The sequence below is a fragment of the Galeopterus variegatus genome, unplaced genomic scaffold (genome assembly GCF_000696425.1).
Source record: "Galeopterus variegatus unplaced genomic scaffold, G_variegatus-3.0.2 Scaffold331, whole genome shotgun sequence".
NCBI lineage: Eukaryota > Metazoa > Chordata > Mammalia > Dermoptera > Cynocephalidae > Galeopterus > Galeopterus variegatus.
In genome coordinates this window covers 564,889-583,415 of record NW_007726442.1, presented here as the reverse complement: position 1 = coordinate 583,415, position 18,527 = coordinate 564,889, and the positions used below count along the sequence as shown (strand labels likewise).

Below are 18,527 nucleotides of genomic sequence, written 5' to 3'. Positions count from 1 at the left end.
GAGAAAGAATAGAAAAGGGAGATAAAGTGGAAAAGCAAAAAACTATAAATTTAGGAATTTTGATGAGATCCAATCCAGGAAGCAGGCCTTACCCTATCAAATTTCTTATACCTCCAAATCCCAATATACAAGAATACAAGGGTACTTCAAAAAGTTCATGAAAAAACAGAATTAAAAGATAATACAAATCTTTTCATGAACATTTTGAAGACCCCTTGTACTGAGTCAGTAACATGATTAACTGCTATCAATACTGTCAGTAGGGAAATAAATTCAATTTTTCTTTCTTTCATTGTGTAACATGAAATATGGAGAAAATACTATCAAAATGGTAAAATAAAAGGAAAAGCAAGTACATTTTAAGAAATAACCCACATCACTTTTTCAAATGCTCTCTCTAGTAAAGAATAAAGGAAGCAAAATATTTCAAAGATTAGCTAAGTAAGCAGAACTGATCTCAAATATAATCTCCAAAAGGTTGCATGAAGTAGCAATGATTCTTCCTGAAACTTGATATAGCACATGCTATGGTTTGAATGTGGTTTCCAAAACTCATGTTAAAATTAAATGACCATTGTAACAATATTAAGAGCTGGGACCTTTAGGTGTCCCTGTCTGAGGGCTTTATGGAATGCAGAACTTAAGAGAAATGAACTAGGATATCTGACGAAAGAAATATCTAAGCATCAAAGCATTCAGGTACCTGCATGGTTACTTTTAACCACAAAGAGTGAGATGTGAGAGCAAAGAAGTAAGTTAAAGCCAGAATTTAGGGTGGTCATTTTGAAAAGTTGGTTAGAGCATGGTGCTGAAAACACCAAGGTCCAGGGTTCTATCCCTGTACCAGCCAGCTGCCAAAAGAAAAAAAAGAAAGAGAGAGAGAGTTTATAATTAAAAGGGAAACAGAACAGAAAGATTTAGAAAAGTCACAGCCTGGCCATGTAAAGAATGAAAAACTGCATACTGGGGAAAATACCAAGGTTGTGGCCAAGTGACCATTTGCTGAAGAGATAACCATGGATAGAAGGGAGCCAGATTCTATTCATTAAGACAATGGGAGAAAAATCCCAAAGGCATTTCAGAGATCTTCAAGGATACCCCCACCCCCATCACAGGCCCAGAGCTCCAGAAGAGCAGAATGGTTTCAAGGGATGGGCCCCGGACACCCTCTACAGGCTCAGTGCCCCAGGCCACTTCGGGTCTCTACTCCTGCATTCTGACACATTCCTTGGCTGCCCCAGCCATGGCTTAGCAGCCTTGGGTGCAATTCAACCTAGGTATAAGATGTAAACCTTGCTAGTGTCCACATGTTGTTAATTCTCCAGCTCAAAGGATGCCAAGAGTTGTGGGAGCATGGCTTCCTTCACCTAAATTTCAAAGGATGTTGCAGATAGCCAAGGGAGCAGAGTCACCACAGACAGCCTCCACTATGGCAATGCTGAGCAGAAATATGGGGTCAGAGCTGCCATGGAAAGTTCCCACTAGAGCAATGACTAGTGGAGCGGGAGTGGGGCAGCCTCCAAGATCACATAACTGTAGGGTCACCAGCACACAACTCCAACCTAAGAGAGCCAAAGCATGAACTGTGCCCAACAAAGCCATAAGGGCAGCAATGCCCAAGGCTTTAGGGGCTGCTACGGGTCAAATGTGTCCCCAAAAGTTTATGTATTGGAAACTTCATCTCCAGCATAACAGTGTTAAGAAATTGTAAAACCCAATTATTTGAAAGGTGGGGCCTATAAGAGATGATTAGATTGTGAGGACTATGTGCTTGTGAATGGATTGATCCATTCACGGAGTAATGGGCATGTTTCTGATGGTTTTAAAAGCACAGCAAGTGAGAAGGTTAACTTTCTCTCTTGCTCAGCCCATTCTCGCCATGTGATAACTAGAGTTGCTGTAGAAGGCCTTCACCAGATGTGTTCCTGAACCTTGAACTTCCCAGTCCCCAAGCTGGAAGAAATAAATTTCATTTCTTTATAAATTACCCAGTTTTGGGTATTCTGTTATAAGCAACAGAAATGAATGAATACAGGGGCCCAACCTCTCCAGTGTGTGCAGGTTGCAGGACACAGAGTCAAAGGAGATTATTCTCCAACTTTAAAACTTAAAGTTGTTTTCCCTGTTGGGTTTTGGAGTTACTGGGTACCAAGTACTCCTCCTTTCTTGCCTTTTTCTCCCTTTTGGAATGGGAATGTCCATCCTATGCCTGTCCCACCAGGCATAGATAACTTGTTTTTTGAAAATAGATAACTTGTTTTGATTTCACAGACTCTCAGTTAGAGGGAGTTTTCCTCAGGGATAAGTTGTGGCTTGAGTCTCACCCATATCTGATATAGATGACACTCGAGACTTTAAACTTTTGAGTTGATGCTAAAACAATTTAAGACTTTTGAGGCTCTTGAGATGGGATAAATGTATTTTTTATGTGTGAAGGACATGAGTTTTGGGGGGCCAAGGGTAGAATGCTATGGATTGAAGTTCACCTCCAAAACTCATGTGGAAATTTAATTTTCATTGTAACAGTATTAAGAGGTGGGAGTATTAAGAGGTGATTAGGTCATGAGGGCTCTGCCCTCATGAATTGATTAGTGTCATTATCATGAGAGTGGGTTAGTTATTGTTACTATTATAAAAGCCAGTTGAGTCCAATTTCCTCTGTCTCATTCGTGCTCACCTGTCCTTCTGCCATGTTATAACACAGCAAGATAGCCCTCACAAGATGCAGCCCCTTGATCTTGGACTTCCCAGCCTCCAAAACTATGAGGTAAATAAACTTCTACTGTTTATAATTTACGCAGCCTGTGGTATTCTACTATAGCAGTAGAAAACAGACTAAGACAGCATATTTTCAAACACCTGGAGAATAAATGCAGAGATTTCACTCACCATTTGGGGGAGCCTCATTAGCATATCTTTACAACGCAGTGCACATGTAGATGCTCTTTGAAAATCCCCTTGAGCAATTGCCTGAGAGAAAGAACATCAATTGGTTAAAAAGAAATGATAAGGTATTTGTTTCTAAGTCAATTTTTAGCATATTTTAGCTAGTGTTGAAGAGTCTTATTTTGTTTTCTAATCTTTCTAGCAATGCTAGTTGGTTAAGCTAAACATAACAGCCATCTCAAAATACAGAGGAATAAGTGGTGAAAATCTTTGGTAACAGAGTTGATAGTGAATGAGTAGGAGTCACTTACTTTTTCTAGGAATGCAGAAACTGGTATTCTACCTCATAAACTGTAAGTCAGCATACAAACATGTGAACATATTTGGCAGTCAAAACTATCACCAGTGCCAAGAATTGTAATAAAGGAGGTTATTTACTCCTATGTGGTACTTACTGCTGGTGAAGACAGGAAAACTCTCTGAACTCATATCCTAGCAGATCTATAAAGTATTATAACTTATATTACTGGATCAGGAAACCTTAGTTTTGCCTATTAATAGATCAGGAAACTTTAGGTTTGCCCTTCTTTTTTTTTTTCTTTTCTTTTCTTTTATTGAAACATAATTGATTATAAGTGAGAAGGAAAGTTCCAAGGTTGAATCTGAACTGCTGCTCAGCAACAATGGATTGTGGCTATTATATAAGGAATTAAATGCTAGACTGACCATAACATAATGTTACTAAGTGATAACACAATCAATCTAAAGACAGTAACGTACACTGAATAAATTAACTACAAATTTATGCTAACTTCAACTGGACCCTCACTGCAGCTCAGCAATCAACAATGTTGCAGCTCTCAGTACTATGTCAAGCATGTAGTAGGTGCTCAATAAAAGTTAGTTTCCTTCTTTGTTGATTCCTTTAGTACATTTCCCCCATGATGGTCAAATGCTTTGTCATATTCTTCAGGTCATCTGTAACATGCCATATCCTCCTACAGTACCCCTCTCAAAAATTACTTCACCTTCCACCTTAATTTGAAAAAAAAAAAAAAAAACCCTCAACCCTCAGGTTGTGCCTTATCCAACATTTAATTCTCTTCTATAATATGTTTTATGTCCCTTTCCTTCCCAGAAAAATTCACAATCTTCTTAATTTTCACAGCATAGTTAGCTACTCATCTTTCATTTTACTGTGGAACTTCATTCATATTTCTTTTAAAGCAATTACCCTTTTGTAATATATTTACACATCTGTATCTCCCACAAAACTTAAGTTCCTATAAGAAAGGTACCACATATTAATGTTATTGATTTTTTTTATTTCTACTGCACAGAGCATTGATTCATAACAGCAGGCACTAAATAAATGTTTATCTCTCTACATATGCACTTTATCAGATTCATTTCCATCTCTTCATGGTCTATACCCCAGCAATTAACCACTACCACTTCTTTTTCTAACTTCTCCAATCTTCTTCTCCCTAGCATTTTATATTCTACCTATAATAAGTTAATATATATTTTACTTTGAAAATAACCTTCCTTTGAAGGTAATGCTACTCTCAGGAACTACAACCCAATTTTTCTTTTTCTCATTGTCAAACATTCTGCATAATGTGTTATACTAACTGTTCTCATATTTTAGCATGCAACAGAATCATCTTGAAGTCTTGTTAGAATACAGATTGTTGGGGGCTGGCCCGGTGGCGCACTGCTACAGTGCGCCGCTTGGGAGTGCGGCGGCGCTCCCGCCGAGGGTTCGGATCCCACATACAGACCGGCCGCTCACTGGCTGAGCAAGGTGCGGGTGCAACACCGAGGGTTGCGATCCCGTTGCCGGTCCCGGTCCGGTACAGATGCAACACTGAGGGTTGCGATCCGTTGCCGGTCACAAAAAAAGACAAAAAAAAGGGAAAAAAAAAAGAATACAGATTGTTGGGCCCTATCCCCAGAATTTCTGATTTATTGGGTCTGGGATGGCACCAAAAATCTGCATTTCTTACAGGTTCCCAGGTAATATTGATGCTGCTGGCCCAGGGACCACACTTTGAGAATCACAGCTGTAGATCAATCCTATACCAATGGCTCTAAATTATTTTGGTCTCAGGAGCCCTATAACTCTTAAAAAGTCATTAAGAATTCAGATTTTACTTATCTAAGTTATAGCTATCAATATTTACCATATTAGAAATTAAAACAAAAAATTTAAATACTTATTAATTCACTTAAAAATAATAAACACATTATACGTTAACATAATAACATTTTTTAACTAACAAAATTTTCTAGAAATAAAAAAAATATTTAGTGATAAGAGTGCCATTGTATTATACCTTTGCAAATCTATTTAATGTCTGGCTTTATAGAACATCTGGATTCTCATTTCTGCTTCTGCATTATACATATTGCAAATGGCTTGGGTTGAAGTATATGAAGAAAATCTAGTATCACACATATATGTAGTTGGAAAATAGTCTTTTCAGACCATAATTGTGGATATTCTTCTTTGATATAACACCAAAACACAGCAATTGGTAGTTTCATGAAGGTTAGCTGCAATGTAATTCTGAACCATACCAACGAACTTTTCATACCCTGTTTACATTAAAACCCGTAGGCCTATCTTGCACTTTGAATAGATCTTATGCCCATGCATGATTTTGTAAAAAATATAAATTGGTAATTTGGAAAATATTGGTTCACTGAGTTATGCAGATATACCAAAGGTTGACACATTCCATTATAATACATCAAAAAAAAATCACATTCATCCTCACCACTCTTATTAAATATAGTATTGAAAGTCCTAGCCAGTACAATAAGACTAGAAAAATAAAAGGTTGGAAAGGAATAAATAAACTGTCCCTATCTATAGATGACATGATAGTCTACATAGAAAGTCCCAAGGAGTCTACAGAAAAAAATTCTAGAATAAGTGAGTTGAGTAAAGATGCAGGATACAAGATCAAAATACAACAATCAACTTTAGGAGAATCAATTCTGGAAAGGGGGAGTAAAGACCACTGAAAATCCACTCCTCCATTTAAAACACCGAGAACAGTGGCAAAAATTGTCAAAATCAACTTTTCAGAACTCTGGAAATTAAACAAAGGCTTGCAACCATCCAAGAAGTTTTTACTCAAGAAAACAAACTGAGTAAAAGAATACTGGAGAGAGGAGGGCACCGGCAAGAGCAGAGAGGCTTTTCCAGTGTGTGTAAATCCATGAAAATATATACCACCTTCATCCCACCCTGCTCCACAAGAAAGAATATCAGTAAGAACAGTAAGCTTTGTCACACTTTAACTTGCCCAGTTTTATCCCCCTACACCAGTTCTGCAATAGCCTTTAAAACCACATAACTAGGAACACATTAGCTTTGCAGCCAAGCAGCCCACTGGATGGGACAGAATGGGTTTGGAGCTGCCAAAAAAGCCCCAGCACCATAGAACTGTCACTATTTAACCAGCCTGACAGCTCCTTGTAAAAGCCCCATTCACAGGGCTTTATTATTATTATTAAATATAATTCACATACCATAAAATGCACCATTTTAAAGTGCACAATTCAGTGGTTTTTAGTATATTTATAAGGTTGTACAACTATCACCATTATCCAATTCCAAAACATTTTCATCACTCCCAAATAAAACTATCCATCCAATAGAAACCACTACCTATTACCTTCTCCTCTTAGCCCCCGGCAACCAATAATCTACTTTATATTTGTTTAACTTCTTGAAGAACTTTCAAATTGTTTTCCATAGCAACTGCACGCTTTCACATTCCCACCAGCAGTGTACAAGGGTTCCAATTTCTCCATATCCTCACCAACACTTCTTATTTTCCATTTTTGTTATTACAGATATCCAAGTGGGTGTGAAGTGGTACCACATTGTGATTTTGATCTGCATTTCCCTCATGACTAAAGCTAATAATGTTGAGCACCTTTTCATATGCTTATTGGCTATTTGTATATCTTCTTTGGAGTAATGTCTGTTTGAGTCCTTTGCCCATTTTAAATTTGGGTTATTTGTCTTCACATTGTTAAGTTCGAAGAGTTCCTTATATATTCCAGATTCTGGACACTTATCAGATATATACCTTGCAAATATGTTTTCCCATTCTATGGGTTGTCTTTTCACTTTCTTCACAGTGCCCTTTGATGACCAAAGTTTTTAATTTTGATGAAGTCCAATTTAGCAATTTTTTTCTTTGCTTGTGCTTGAGGTGTCATATCTAAGAATTCATTGCCTAATCCAAGGTCACAAAAATTTACATCTGTGTTTTCTCTAAGTTTTTTTCAGCTCTGTCAGTTACTTGCCCATAAATGTGGAGGTTTATTTCTGGACTCTGAATTCTATTCCACTGATCTATGTGTTTGTCCTTATGCCAGTACCACACTAACTTGGTACTGTAGCTTTGTAATAAGTTCTGAAATTAGGAAGAGTGAGTCCCCCAACTTTGTTCTTTATTATTCTTTTTATTCAAGCTTTATTCAGGTATAATTGACAAATAAAAATTGCATATATTTAAGGTGTACAAAATGTGATGTTCTGAAATGCAAATACATTGTGAAATGCTTACCACAATCAAGGTAATTAACGTATCACCTCACATAGTCACCATTTTTTTGTATGGTGAGAATATTTAAGATCTACTCTCTTGCAAAATTTAGGTATACCACACAGTATTATTAACTATAGTCAGCAACTGCACTCCTGGGCATTTGTCCCATGGAAATGAAAATTTATGTCCACACAAAAACCTGTACACAAATGTTCATACCAACTTTATTTACAATAGCCAAAAACTGGAAACAACCCAAATTCCTTCAATAGTGAATAGCTAAACAAACTGTGGTACATCCATAGCAAAGAATTCTATTTAGCAATAAAAAAGAACAAACTATTGATACACAAAACAACTTGGATCTATCTCAAAGGAATTATGCTGAATGAAAAAAGCCAATATCAAAAGGTTACATACTATACGACTCCATTTATATAACTTCTCAAAATGACAAAATTATAGAGACAGAGAATAGGTTATTGGTCACTTGGGTTAGGGATGGGAGGAATGAATATGACTATAAAAGGACAGCTTAAGGGACCTCTGTGGTGATGTAACTGTTCTGTATCTTGATTGCGGTGCTGTTGGTGGTGGTGAACATTAGTCTACACGTGACAAAGTTGTACAGAACTATACACACGTACATATGCACACAAATGAGTTCACATAAAACTGGTGAAGCCTGAAAAAGGTCGTGGATTGTACCAATGTCTATTTCCTGGTTTTATATTATTTGTACAGAACTATACACACGTACATATGCACACAAATGAGTTCACATAAAACTGGTGAAGCCTGAAAAAGGTCGTGGATTGTACCAATGTCTATTTCCTGGTTTTATATTATTTGTACAGAACTATACACACGTACATATGCACACAAATGAGTTCACATAAAACTGGTGAAGCCTGAAAAAGGTCGTGGATTGTACCAATGTCTATTTCCTGGTTTTATATTATTTGTACAGAACTATACACACGTACATATGCACACAAATGAGTTCACATAAAACTGGTGAAGCCTGAAAAAGGTCGTGGATTGTACCAATGTCTATTTCCTGGTTTTATATCACACTATATTTATGCAAGATGTTACCATTTGGAAAAAGTGGGTGAAGGGTACACTGGACCTCTCTTTACTATTTTTGCAACTTCCCATGAATCTATAATTACTCCAAAATAAAAAGTTCTTAAAAATCACATTTGTTAATATCACCACCGATTTCATCAGAGAAGTCTAAGTATTTGGAAGCTATAAACTCATGATGGAGGTACAAGTTTTCCAAAATTCTAATTTTTACATAAAAGCTCAAACTATTACTGGCAAAAAATACTAGCAGTTGTTTTCTTTGAAGTTACATGCTCACTTCGTTCATTTTTATGAAAATGTCTGCTAAATACCCAAGTCTGAATGAACAAAGTTTATGTGTCAGTCATCCTTTCAAGCAAATATGGTAAAACATAAAATAAAATAAAATAAATATGGTAAAACATAAAATAAAAACAAAAGTAGCTAATTTAACTCACAAGTTAAACAATCACTTAAAGGCCTTTCCTCAAGACAACCTTCGATATGCAGCAGAAGTGCTCTATTTGTACTTTCCCTTTCATCACAGAGTATTAAAATGATATGTATTCAAAAGTCAAAATTTAATAAAATTAATCATTTTTACTGCCTCAACAAGGGCACTTTTAAGTAAAACTAGCATTCTTTTTTAAAGCAAATGCATAGTGGTGAAGCATATAATGACTATTAGTGAAATGTGTGCCACCGTCTTGATTCATGTCCAAGTGCCAGCAAGTTTTACCCATCATTGCTTTTGCATCACCAGTGCAAATGCTAACGTAGCAAAAAAGGCAAATAATGCTTTGGAATTATTATGAAAGTAGTTTTGTCCTCTCAGAACACCCCTATCCTAACTTCTTCCATTGCATCACCACCCACTCAGTCCTCAAACCCCTACATTCTGTCTTCCATTTTCAACTTACTACTGAAACTGCTTTCTAAAGTCACTCTGATCTTCCTAAACGCCAGGCCCAAATAGCCTTTACTCCAACCTCATTTTCCTTTATTTCTCTGAAGCACTGGCCACTGCTGATCATCCCTTTTTCCTTGAAGTTTTCTTCTCTTCTCATACATGACCCACTGTTCTAGTCCTTTTTGTTTGCTCTACTTTTGACTACACCCCCAGCCCCCACCTGCCAACAACGTCTAAATGTCTGTGGAATAAATAAAAACAGGCTTTCTTATTATCCTCACTTTCCTGCCTCCAAGGATTGAGTGGTTCAAGTCCTTCTCATTGAGCATAAATGCTTGCTTCCTTTATAACATCTCCCATATCTACTCCTTCTTTCTCATTTTCATTGCTACTACTATAGTAGCTCTCATCAATTCTCATCAGGCTCTCATCAATTCATGCTTCACTATGCCTCTATTCTGTTCAATTTTCAATGCATTCTAAACCTGATAACCAGGTTACTCTTCACTTGGTGCCACCTTATCTCTTCCCAAACACCTCCAACTACCCCACCGCCTTTAGAAAAATATCAAAAGTATTTATCAAAGAGGTATATTTGGGCTTTCTCAACCTGGCCCAACTTAATTTCTCCAAACTTAGCACTTACTATGCCCTTGAAAAATATGCCTTTGCAAAATATGACGTGCACATTTCTGCTTATATGACTTTGCTCATGCTCAAGCCTTGCTCTTCACGGAACATCCTGTGCTCTCTTCCCCACTTTTCTAAATCTAATTCTTCCTTCAAAGTTCAGATCATGCCCTAAATCCTTTGTGTGTACTTCCCCTACCAACTCAGTCTACAATAATCCTCCCCTCTTTTCTATATTCTTGAAGCACTTACCTATAACAGTATTTCTCAGTCTTTTACATCTTACATACTACTTATCACTCTTTTGTAGGGGGAATGGGGGCAAAGAAGTCAGAGAGAGATAATAGGAGAAAAGCAGATTAGTTTGTACCACACACATTTACGTAATATGTATCATGTGCTTAGCACCATGCTAGAAGCTGACAATGCAAAGATTAATTTTTTACATTACTACCTTTTTAACTAGTAGGAAAGATAGTGGACCAGGGCCCTTGGTATAATAAAGAAAGCTGGCTTTCTACTTCACTTGCACCTCCAGGATAGCTGCCAACACAGTCTTTACGGGTAAGTCTTTATGTTTCTACTTCAGTGTGACCCTTGACAGCTTCTACAAATGGTCTTACCCTAAATGGGGGAAGGAGCAAAAGCATAACAGATGGCCCTTGCATCTGCAGATGATGCAGACAGCAGAAAGAGATCTACAATGCTAAAATATTACGGATGGATAATCTACGGCACAAGAGTAAACAGAAGAGTATCCATCACCTTGTGGGCAGATATAGGGATTGAAGAAAAGTACACTTTTAACCATTGTTATGAAGGTCATGTAATCACCTTAGACAAAGTCTGTATCCCACCTGATCTATGCCACTCATTTGGCACTTAATATTTTCCTGTTGGGCCATGTTGCGGCGCAATCAAATCATAAGGCGCCTGCCTAAGTATGGTTCCTGTTCCCTAAAATAGATCAAGCGGTGGCCATCTTGCTGGCGTAAGGCCTCCGCCGCCGTTTCATGAGCGCTTTAATGCACGTAGCTAGAAGTCCTTCTTTTCCGGGGCCCAGTGACTAAGCAGTTTTTGCCCGCCCTGTCATCACCCCTCTTCATAACTTGTGGCTTCCCCTGATTGGATAACCATCTCCTCCCGCCTCTCCTCTCTGTTTCCGCTTTCTTCCTCTATATAAACTCCAACACCTTTCTAATAAACGGAGTTCCGGCTTTGACCACTCTCCTGGCTCGGCGGTGTTCTTTCTCGGCCCCCGGGGAGGAAGGTCCTGGGGGGGGAGGGCCGTGCCAGCGACACTCATCATCCCGCTCAGCCCCACAAGGGACCCCCGGCTGGACCGGGGTCTCTTCCCGCTCGGTTTTGTCGGCCTCTGGCTCAGGGAGGCCCGACATTTTCCTTTTTCCATTTTTTAAAAAATGTATTTATGGTCTAGCTCCCAAACTATATTATAATTTTCTTTAGGAAAGTGACCATACCTTACACCTCCATTCATACATAGCACTGAACACTGCATGTAGATCATTTACCTATACAACTCTTTTGGTACGTAATTCTATCTTGTATATGCATCCTTTATCTCACCTAAACTATAACCTCTTTGAGGTTATAGTTATATATATAGTTATAGTGAGGATATGTGATTATTTGCATTCCCCCACAAAGCCTAGCATAGTACTTTGTTTGTAGAAGATACTCATTCTCTGCTAAATGATTTAATAAATAAAGCAATTGTTCAATGGTAAGTGCCTAGAAGAAGATAAGGCCTATACAGATCTCTCAGAAATATCTCAGGAGCACTATTGGGACAGAGAAAACCCATTAGCAAGCACAACACTGTTAACAGTGGTTTTAAAAGATGTCTTCTGCCAAGGAGACATCAAAAAAAAAAAAAAAAAAAAAACCCATAGACCCTAATTGTGAGAATGTCTTAGATATGGAAAATAAACTTACAGCAAAAAGAATTAGCCTTCACTCCAACTTTTGAAGATGCCATAACCGATTAAAGTTAAGAATTATAGAGTTTTGTTTGTTTGTTTTCGCAGCTGGTCAGTATGGGGATCTGAACCCTTTAACCTGGTGTAACAACACAACACTAACCAACTGAGCTAACCAGCTAGCCCAAGAATTATATAGTTCTCATTACAGACCATAACTACTAAAACTTTCAGCCAGCTAAAAAAGTTAACATTTAGATAGCAACATACACAACACGAAAAAAAAATGCTACAGGACTTTCTAGAATCATAGAATCTTAGCGTTAAGAAGAAACTTAAGGGTCATAGCAATCTAATTTCCTACCAAATGAAGAAATCCCTTCTATAATATGTAATTCATAGGATGTTCACACCTTTGCTTAAAGTCAGCCAGTGACAACAAACTTATAATCTTGCAACAAAGCTGTTCCATTACAGGATTACTGTATTAGTCTGTTTCTGTTGCTTATAATAGAACACCTGAAACTGAGTAATTTGTGAAGAAATGAAATTTATTTCTTACAGTTTTGGAGGCTAGGAGGTCCATGGTCCAGGGGGCACATCTGGTGAGGGCTTTCTTCTGGGTGGGAACTCTCTGTAGAGTCCAATGGAGATGCATGGTGAGAATTGCCATGAGCAAGAGAGCTAACTTTGTCACTTGGTCTCCTTTTAAAGCCATGAGAACCATGGCCCATTACTCCATGAATGGATCGATCCAATCACGAGGATACAGTCCTCACAAACTAATTACCTCATAAAGGCCACACCTTTCAAATACCATAATTGGATTTCCCACTCTCTTAACACTTACAATGGGGGTCAAGTCTCCAATACATGAACTTTTTTTTCTTAAAAAGATGACCAGTAAGTGGATCTTAACACTTGACTTGGTGTTGTCAGCACCACGCTCTCCCAAGTGAGCTAACCGGCCATTCCTATATAGGGATCCAAACCCATGGCCTTAGTGTTATCAGCACCACACTCTCCCAAGTGAGCCATAGGCCAGCCCTCGATACATGAACTTTTGGGAGACATTTAACCCACAGCAATTACTATCACCGATAAAAGGTTACTCTTTACTTTAAGCCAAAATCTGTTTTCCTATACTTTCTACCCATTGGTCTTCATTCTATCCTGTGGAGTTTAATTTCTCTTTAATAAGACAGTCCTTAAAATTTGCAAAAAAAAGCTATCATCCCTACTGTCTTCTTTTTTTCCAGGAAGACCTCACTATATTCTCCAAATATTTTTTACATGATATATTTTCCACCCTATGCCATTGATTTTAAAGTGTGATGCCTAGAACTGATCACAATACTCAAAATGTGAATTAACTAGTACAGAATGCCTACCTCGATCTGAACACTATATATCTATTAACATAGCCTAAGATTGTGCTAGCTGTTTTTGCAGCTACATCACATCACTGATTTAATCTTGAGTTTGTGGACAATTAAAACACAGGTATTTTTCACTTGAACTACTGTCATGCCAAATGTACCTCTGTCACAATCTTATATATAGACAGTTGATTTCTTAACAGAAATATTGGCTTTTATAGGCTCAGAAAGGTTAAGTGACAGCATAAGGTCACAGAGCAAGTAGGTAAAAGAGTTAAGATATAAAACCAAAACCTACTGGACTTCATACCAGTTTTTCAGTAGTTAAAGTATCCCACAAAGGATATTAACATTAAAAATCAAGACAAAATTATCAAAAGGGAAATCATTTATACAATCAATCTAACTTGCAGTATAGGGAGCATTAGACTGAATATCATAAAATCTTGGTTCTGGTCTTAGGTCTTCAACTAAATCACGGCCTCTCTCTAAACCTCAGTTTCATCATTTAAAAAATAAGGAGAAATTAAACAAAACCTAAATAAATGGGAAGACATCCCATGTTCATGGGTCAGAATACTTAATACTATTAAGATAGCAATATTTCCCAAATTGATCTACAGAGTCAATGCTATCCCTATCAAAATTCCAGCTGGTTTCTTTGCACAAATTAACAAGTTGATCCTAAGATTCATATGGAAATGCAAGAGACCCAGAATAGTCAAAACAATCTTGAATAAGAACAAAATTGGAGGACTCACACTTCTCCATTTCAAAACTTGCTACATAGCTACAATAATCAAGACAGTGTGGTAGTAGCGTAAGGATAAATGTATAGATCAAATGAAGAAGAGTCCCGAAATAAACACTCACATTTATGATCAATTGATTTTTGACAAAGGTGCCAAGACCATTCAATGGGGAAAGAATACTCTTCTTGACAAACGGTACTGAGACAACTAGATAGCCACATGCAAAACATTACAGCCCTACCTCATAGACCTAAGTGCTAAGACTATAAAACTCATAAATGTGGAGAAATTGGAGCCCTCAAACACTACTGTTAGGAATATAAAATGATGCTACTATGGAAAACATTCTGGCAGTTTCTCAAAAGGTTAAACACAGAGTTAGAGTTACCATGCTACCCAGCAATTCCATCCCTAGATATATACCAAAGAGAAATAAAAATATATGTAGACACAAAAATCTGTACGTGAATGTTCACGGTAAAATTATTCATGATAGCCAAAAATTGGAAACAACTCAAATGTCCATCAATGGGTAAATGGACAAACAAAACATGGCCCATCCATTCAGTGGAACAAAATGCTATAACAGTGCTACAACATGCAAGTATGCTAAGTGTAAGAAGCTAATCACAAAAGATCAGTTACTATATGATTCTATTTACACGAAATGCCCAGAATAGGCAAATCTATAGAGAAAAAAAGTAGTTTGGTGGTTGCTAAGGCTAGCGTCAGGAGGAATGGGGAATGACTGCTAACAGGTAGAGGCTTTCTCTTAGGGATGACAACAATGTTCTAAAGTTAGATTGTGGTGACCATTACACAATTCTGTGAATATACTAAAATCACTGAATTGTACATTGTAAGTAGGTGAATTTTATGATATAGTAATTATATCTTAATAATGATATTAAAAAATAAAAATAAAGAAATTATACTAGATGATTTTTATAGCCTCTTTCATTGTGAATTATGTGATTACAGAAAACAAACTCATCACAGCTTACATTTAGCTTACATTTTGCCAAGTGAAAATGTATACCTAACTGCATGATGACAAAAGGAAACCCACAAGGCAAACAGAGGTAAAGTACAACTCTGAACACTGTATGATAGAAGCAGACTTTTAGAAAACACCAACAGACCACTCAGAACAATTGTAAACGAGAAGGCTCTTTTCAGACAAATACTTTAGGCATACTGTGAAGGTAAGAGGGGAGTCACAAACAGAGACAAGTGTTTCAAGTAGAAGCTACTGTCATAAATAAGCAAGAGAAGTTATCTGCATTGGTTCAAAATGACGTTTAGCTATGTATCAGTCTTTTCACCCTCACCCATCCTCCACAGATTGCATTCACCATTAGCAGTCACCTTCAGATATAAGACAGAAATAAAAAAAGGTCAAATCAATACCCTATAAAAGGCCAGTGACACCTGACTTTCTTCTACTAGGTTACATTTCATCACTTTTGTATTTACATATACAAAATGTCCCACTGTAAGACCCTGGTGCCTGTGATACCTACAGACTCTGCTTGGTAAGAAAGCACTTTGAAGAGGTCCTTCTCTACAGCAATCTTCTGCATGGTCAAGTGGGCCTCAGTGGAGCTCCTCTGCATTAATCTGACATATAATTCCTCCAGACTCTGGAAAATAAAACCACAACACAATGTAATCATGAGAATGACCACGGATGTTACTAATAACTGCCACAGTTAAAAATCAATGGTAACTTACCACCATGGCAGCTTGAAAAAATTCATCAGCAAGCAGAGTATTTCCAACATCCACCCACCCTTTTCCTGTTTTCACATTCATCTAGAAGAGAGAAGTTAGAAAATGATTTTTAAAAATTCACACCTCCCTCAAAATGGTTGGGGGATATTGAAGAAAATATTTAATCCGCTATCCATATTCAATCACATAACCCACATAAAACAAAAAGCAACAGCCAGCATTTATTAGACTTCTGTGTTCTGCTTTCAACTCTGTAACTTAAGAGAAATGGTCTTAAGAAAAGCAATAAAAATAAAAAATTAATAGACTTGGAAACACATCTTCTGAGGAAATACTAAAAGAAAACACTGGGACATTTTAGATAGGAAGAGAAATTTCTGAAAACTTAATGCTTCTCATACTTGAAGAAAGTTATATGATAAGCATTAGACTGTATGTCAACACACCTGGGTTCTAGTTTTTATTCCATCTCTAATAAAATTTTGATTAATCCAACAAATGTTTCTTAAGTATCTTTTACATGCCAGGTACCCTGAAGAAGCTCACAGTATTATAACTGATAGATATCTAAATAAGTAGTTGATACATAATATACACAAATACTATGGAGGCAAACAAGGATTGAATCAAAATGGAGAACTGAGCATACACAACAGCCACCCCTTCCAACAAAAATCCCTAGAAATTATAACATACAGAGAAATAAGAGAAAATACATATTTTTTTTCTTATTCAACAATAGTCCTTGAAAATAGTGGGTATTTTCAATGGACCTAAGATTATGAGGATCCTCTGAAAAACAAAGCAAATGGGATGAGGCAGAAACACACATACCAACATGCAAAAAATGCAAAATGTGGAAACAGCCCTGAGTGTGAACAGTAAGAGCATCAGGCAGTTGGCCTGCCCCCAAAAGGTATCTTCCCCCACCCCAAGTAAGGAACAGTGAATACAGTCGCTTGGGCTGGAGAGAAATAGAGTTTCAGGTGGCTGACAACACAGGTCAATGCAAAATACCCAATCCTACCTCTCCTTCAGTCACTGGATTCAGGCTATAGTAAATAGTGTGACACAATATTCACAGAAGACTATCAAGGAATTTCAAATCAAATATGAACAAGAATTACCAAACAATTGAGGGAAACCAATACCATGAAAGGACATCACAATCTCCAAACAGAAAAATACCTGAGGAAATAGAATTTAAGAGAGTTAGCAGATTGAAACATAAAGAGAAATAAAATTATTATCCACAGAGTTAAATAATAGTCACAATCAATAACATGTTTTCATGCTTTGGGATCAACAAAGCCCAAAATGCAAATGTTAAAGGTGACAGAAACTGGAAGGTATCCTCACAAAGTGGAAAGTAAAGATATAATCTCCAGGGCCGGCCCGGTGGCGCACTGCTACAGTGCGCCACTTGGGAAGCGCGGCGGCGCTCCCGCCGAGGGTTCGGATCCCACATACAGACCGGCTGCTCACTGGCTGAGCGAGGAGCAGGGGCAACACCGAGGGTTGCGATCCCGTAGCTGGTCCCGGTCCGGTACGGGCGCAACACTGAGGGTTGCGATCCGTTGCTGGTCATGAAAAAGGACAAAAAGACAAAAAAAAAAAAAAGATACAATCTCCAAAACTGATAGAAAAAGAAATAAAATTTTAAATATATTATTTAAAGTTTTAAAAGGTTGCCATAAGAGAAATTAAAAATAGTATAACTAACAAAAATTGAGAGGGTGTATAGGAGGAGGTAATGTAAGATGATACGAGATAAATCCTCATCAAAACGGCAAACAAATAGATCATATATAAAGCTGATAAATCAAGAATTAATTATTGTTATGGGCAGAATTACATTCCCCCCCAATTTTTTGTTGAAGCCTTAACCTCTAGTACCTCAGAATGTGACTGTATTTGGAGATAGGGCCTTTAAGAGATGATTAAGTTAAAATGAGGCCATTAGGGTGGGCCCTAATCCAATCTGACTGGTGTCCTATAACAAGAGAACATTTGGGCACACAAAGGGACACTAGGAATGAGCATGCAGAGGAAAGATCATGTGAGGACAAAGCAATAAGGACATCTGCAAGCCAAGGAGAGTACTCAGGAAAAAAAAAAAAAAAAACTTGCCAGCACCTTGATCTTGAACTTCTAGCCTCTAGAACTGTGAGAAAATAAATTTCTGTTGTTTAAGCCACCCAGTCTGTGATATTTTCTTACGGCAGCCCTAGCAAACTAATACAGTGACACAAGCATATGATTAAGATACTTGAAGTTAACCATGAGAGTGAAAATAGAAATGGTTAAGAGTAATAGCCTTAAAATTGGCAAAGACATATGCACAAGGCAATTCACTGCAGCACCCAAATGTCCATCAAGGGGGGCTGGTTGAATATAATAAAGTACATGCACCAACTGAATACTTTGTAGGTATAAAAAATGAGGAATATCTCTATATACTGCTATGGAGTGATCCCTAGGATATAATGTTAAATGAGAGAAAAATCAAGTGGAGACGAGTATATATGGAATGCTACCATTTATCTAAGAAACAGTGGTGTGGGGGATATAAGTATGTACCTATTTACTTATATTTAAAAATCAAAAGGATAAACAATAAAATAACATGATTATCTACAAAGAAAAGGATG

At 37.4% G+C, this 18,527-nt stretch overlaps 1 protein-coding gene across 1 annotated transcript in view; it reads right to left on the bottom strand.

The window, feature by feature from the left end:
* Window positions 1-18,527, bottom strand: part of TEX11 (testis expressed 11) — a 178,280-nt gene that overhangs the window by 115,844 nt on the left and 43,909 nt on the right. The window contains exons 5-7 of the mRNA XM_008567576.1: window positions 15,877-15,957; window positions 15,666-15,785; window positions 2,890-2,970 (exon numbers count right to left, since the gene is read on the bottom strand). Coding sequence (XP_008565798.1) covers window positions 2,890-2,970; window positions 15,666-15,785; window positions 15,877-15,957 — 282 coding nt within the window. The remainder of the gene's footprint in view (window positions 1-2,889; window positions 2,971-15,665; window positions 15,786-15,876; window positions 15,958-18,527) is intronic.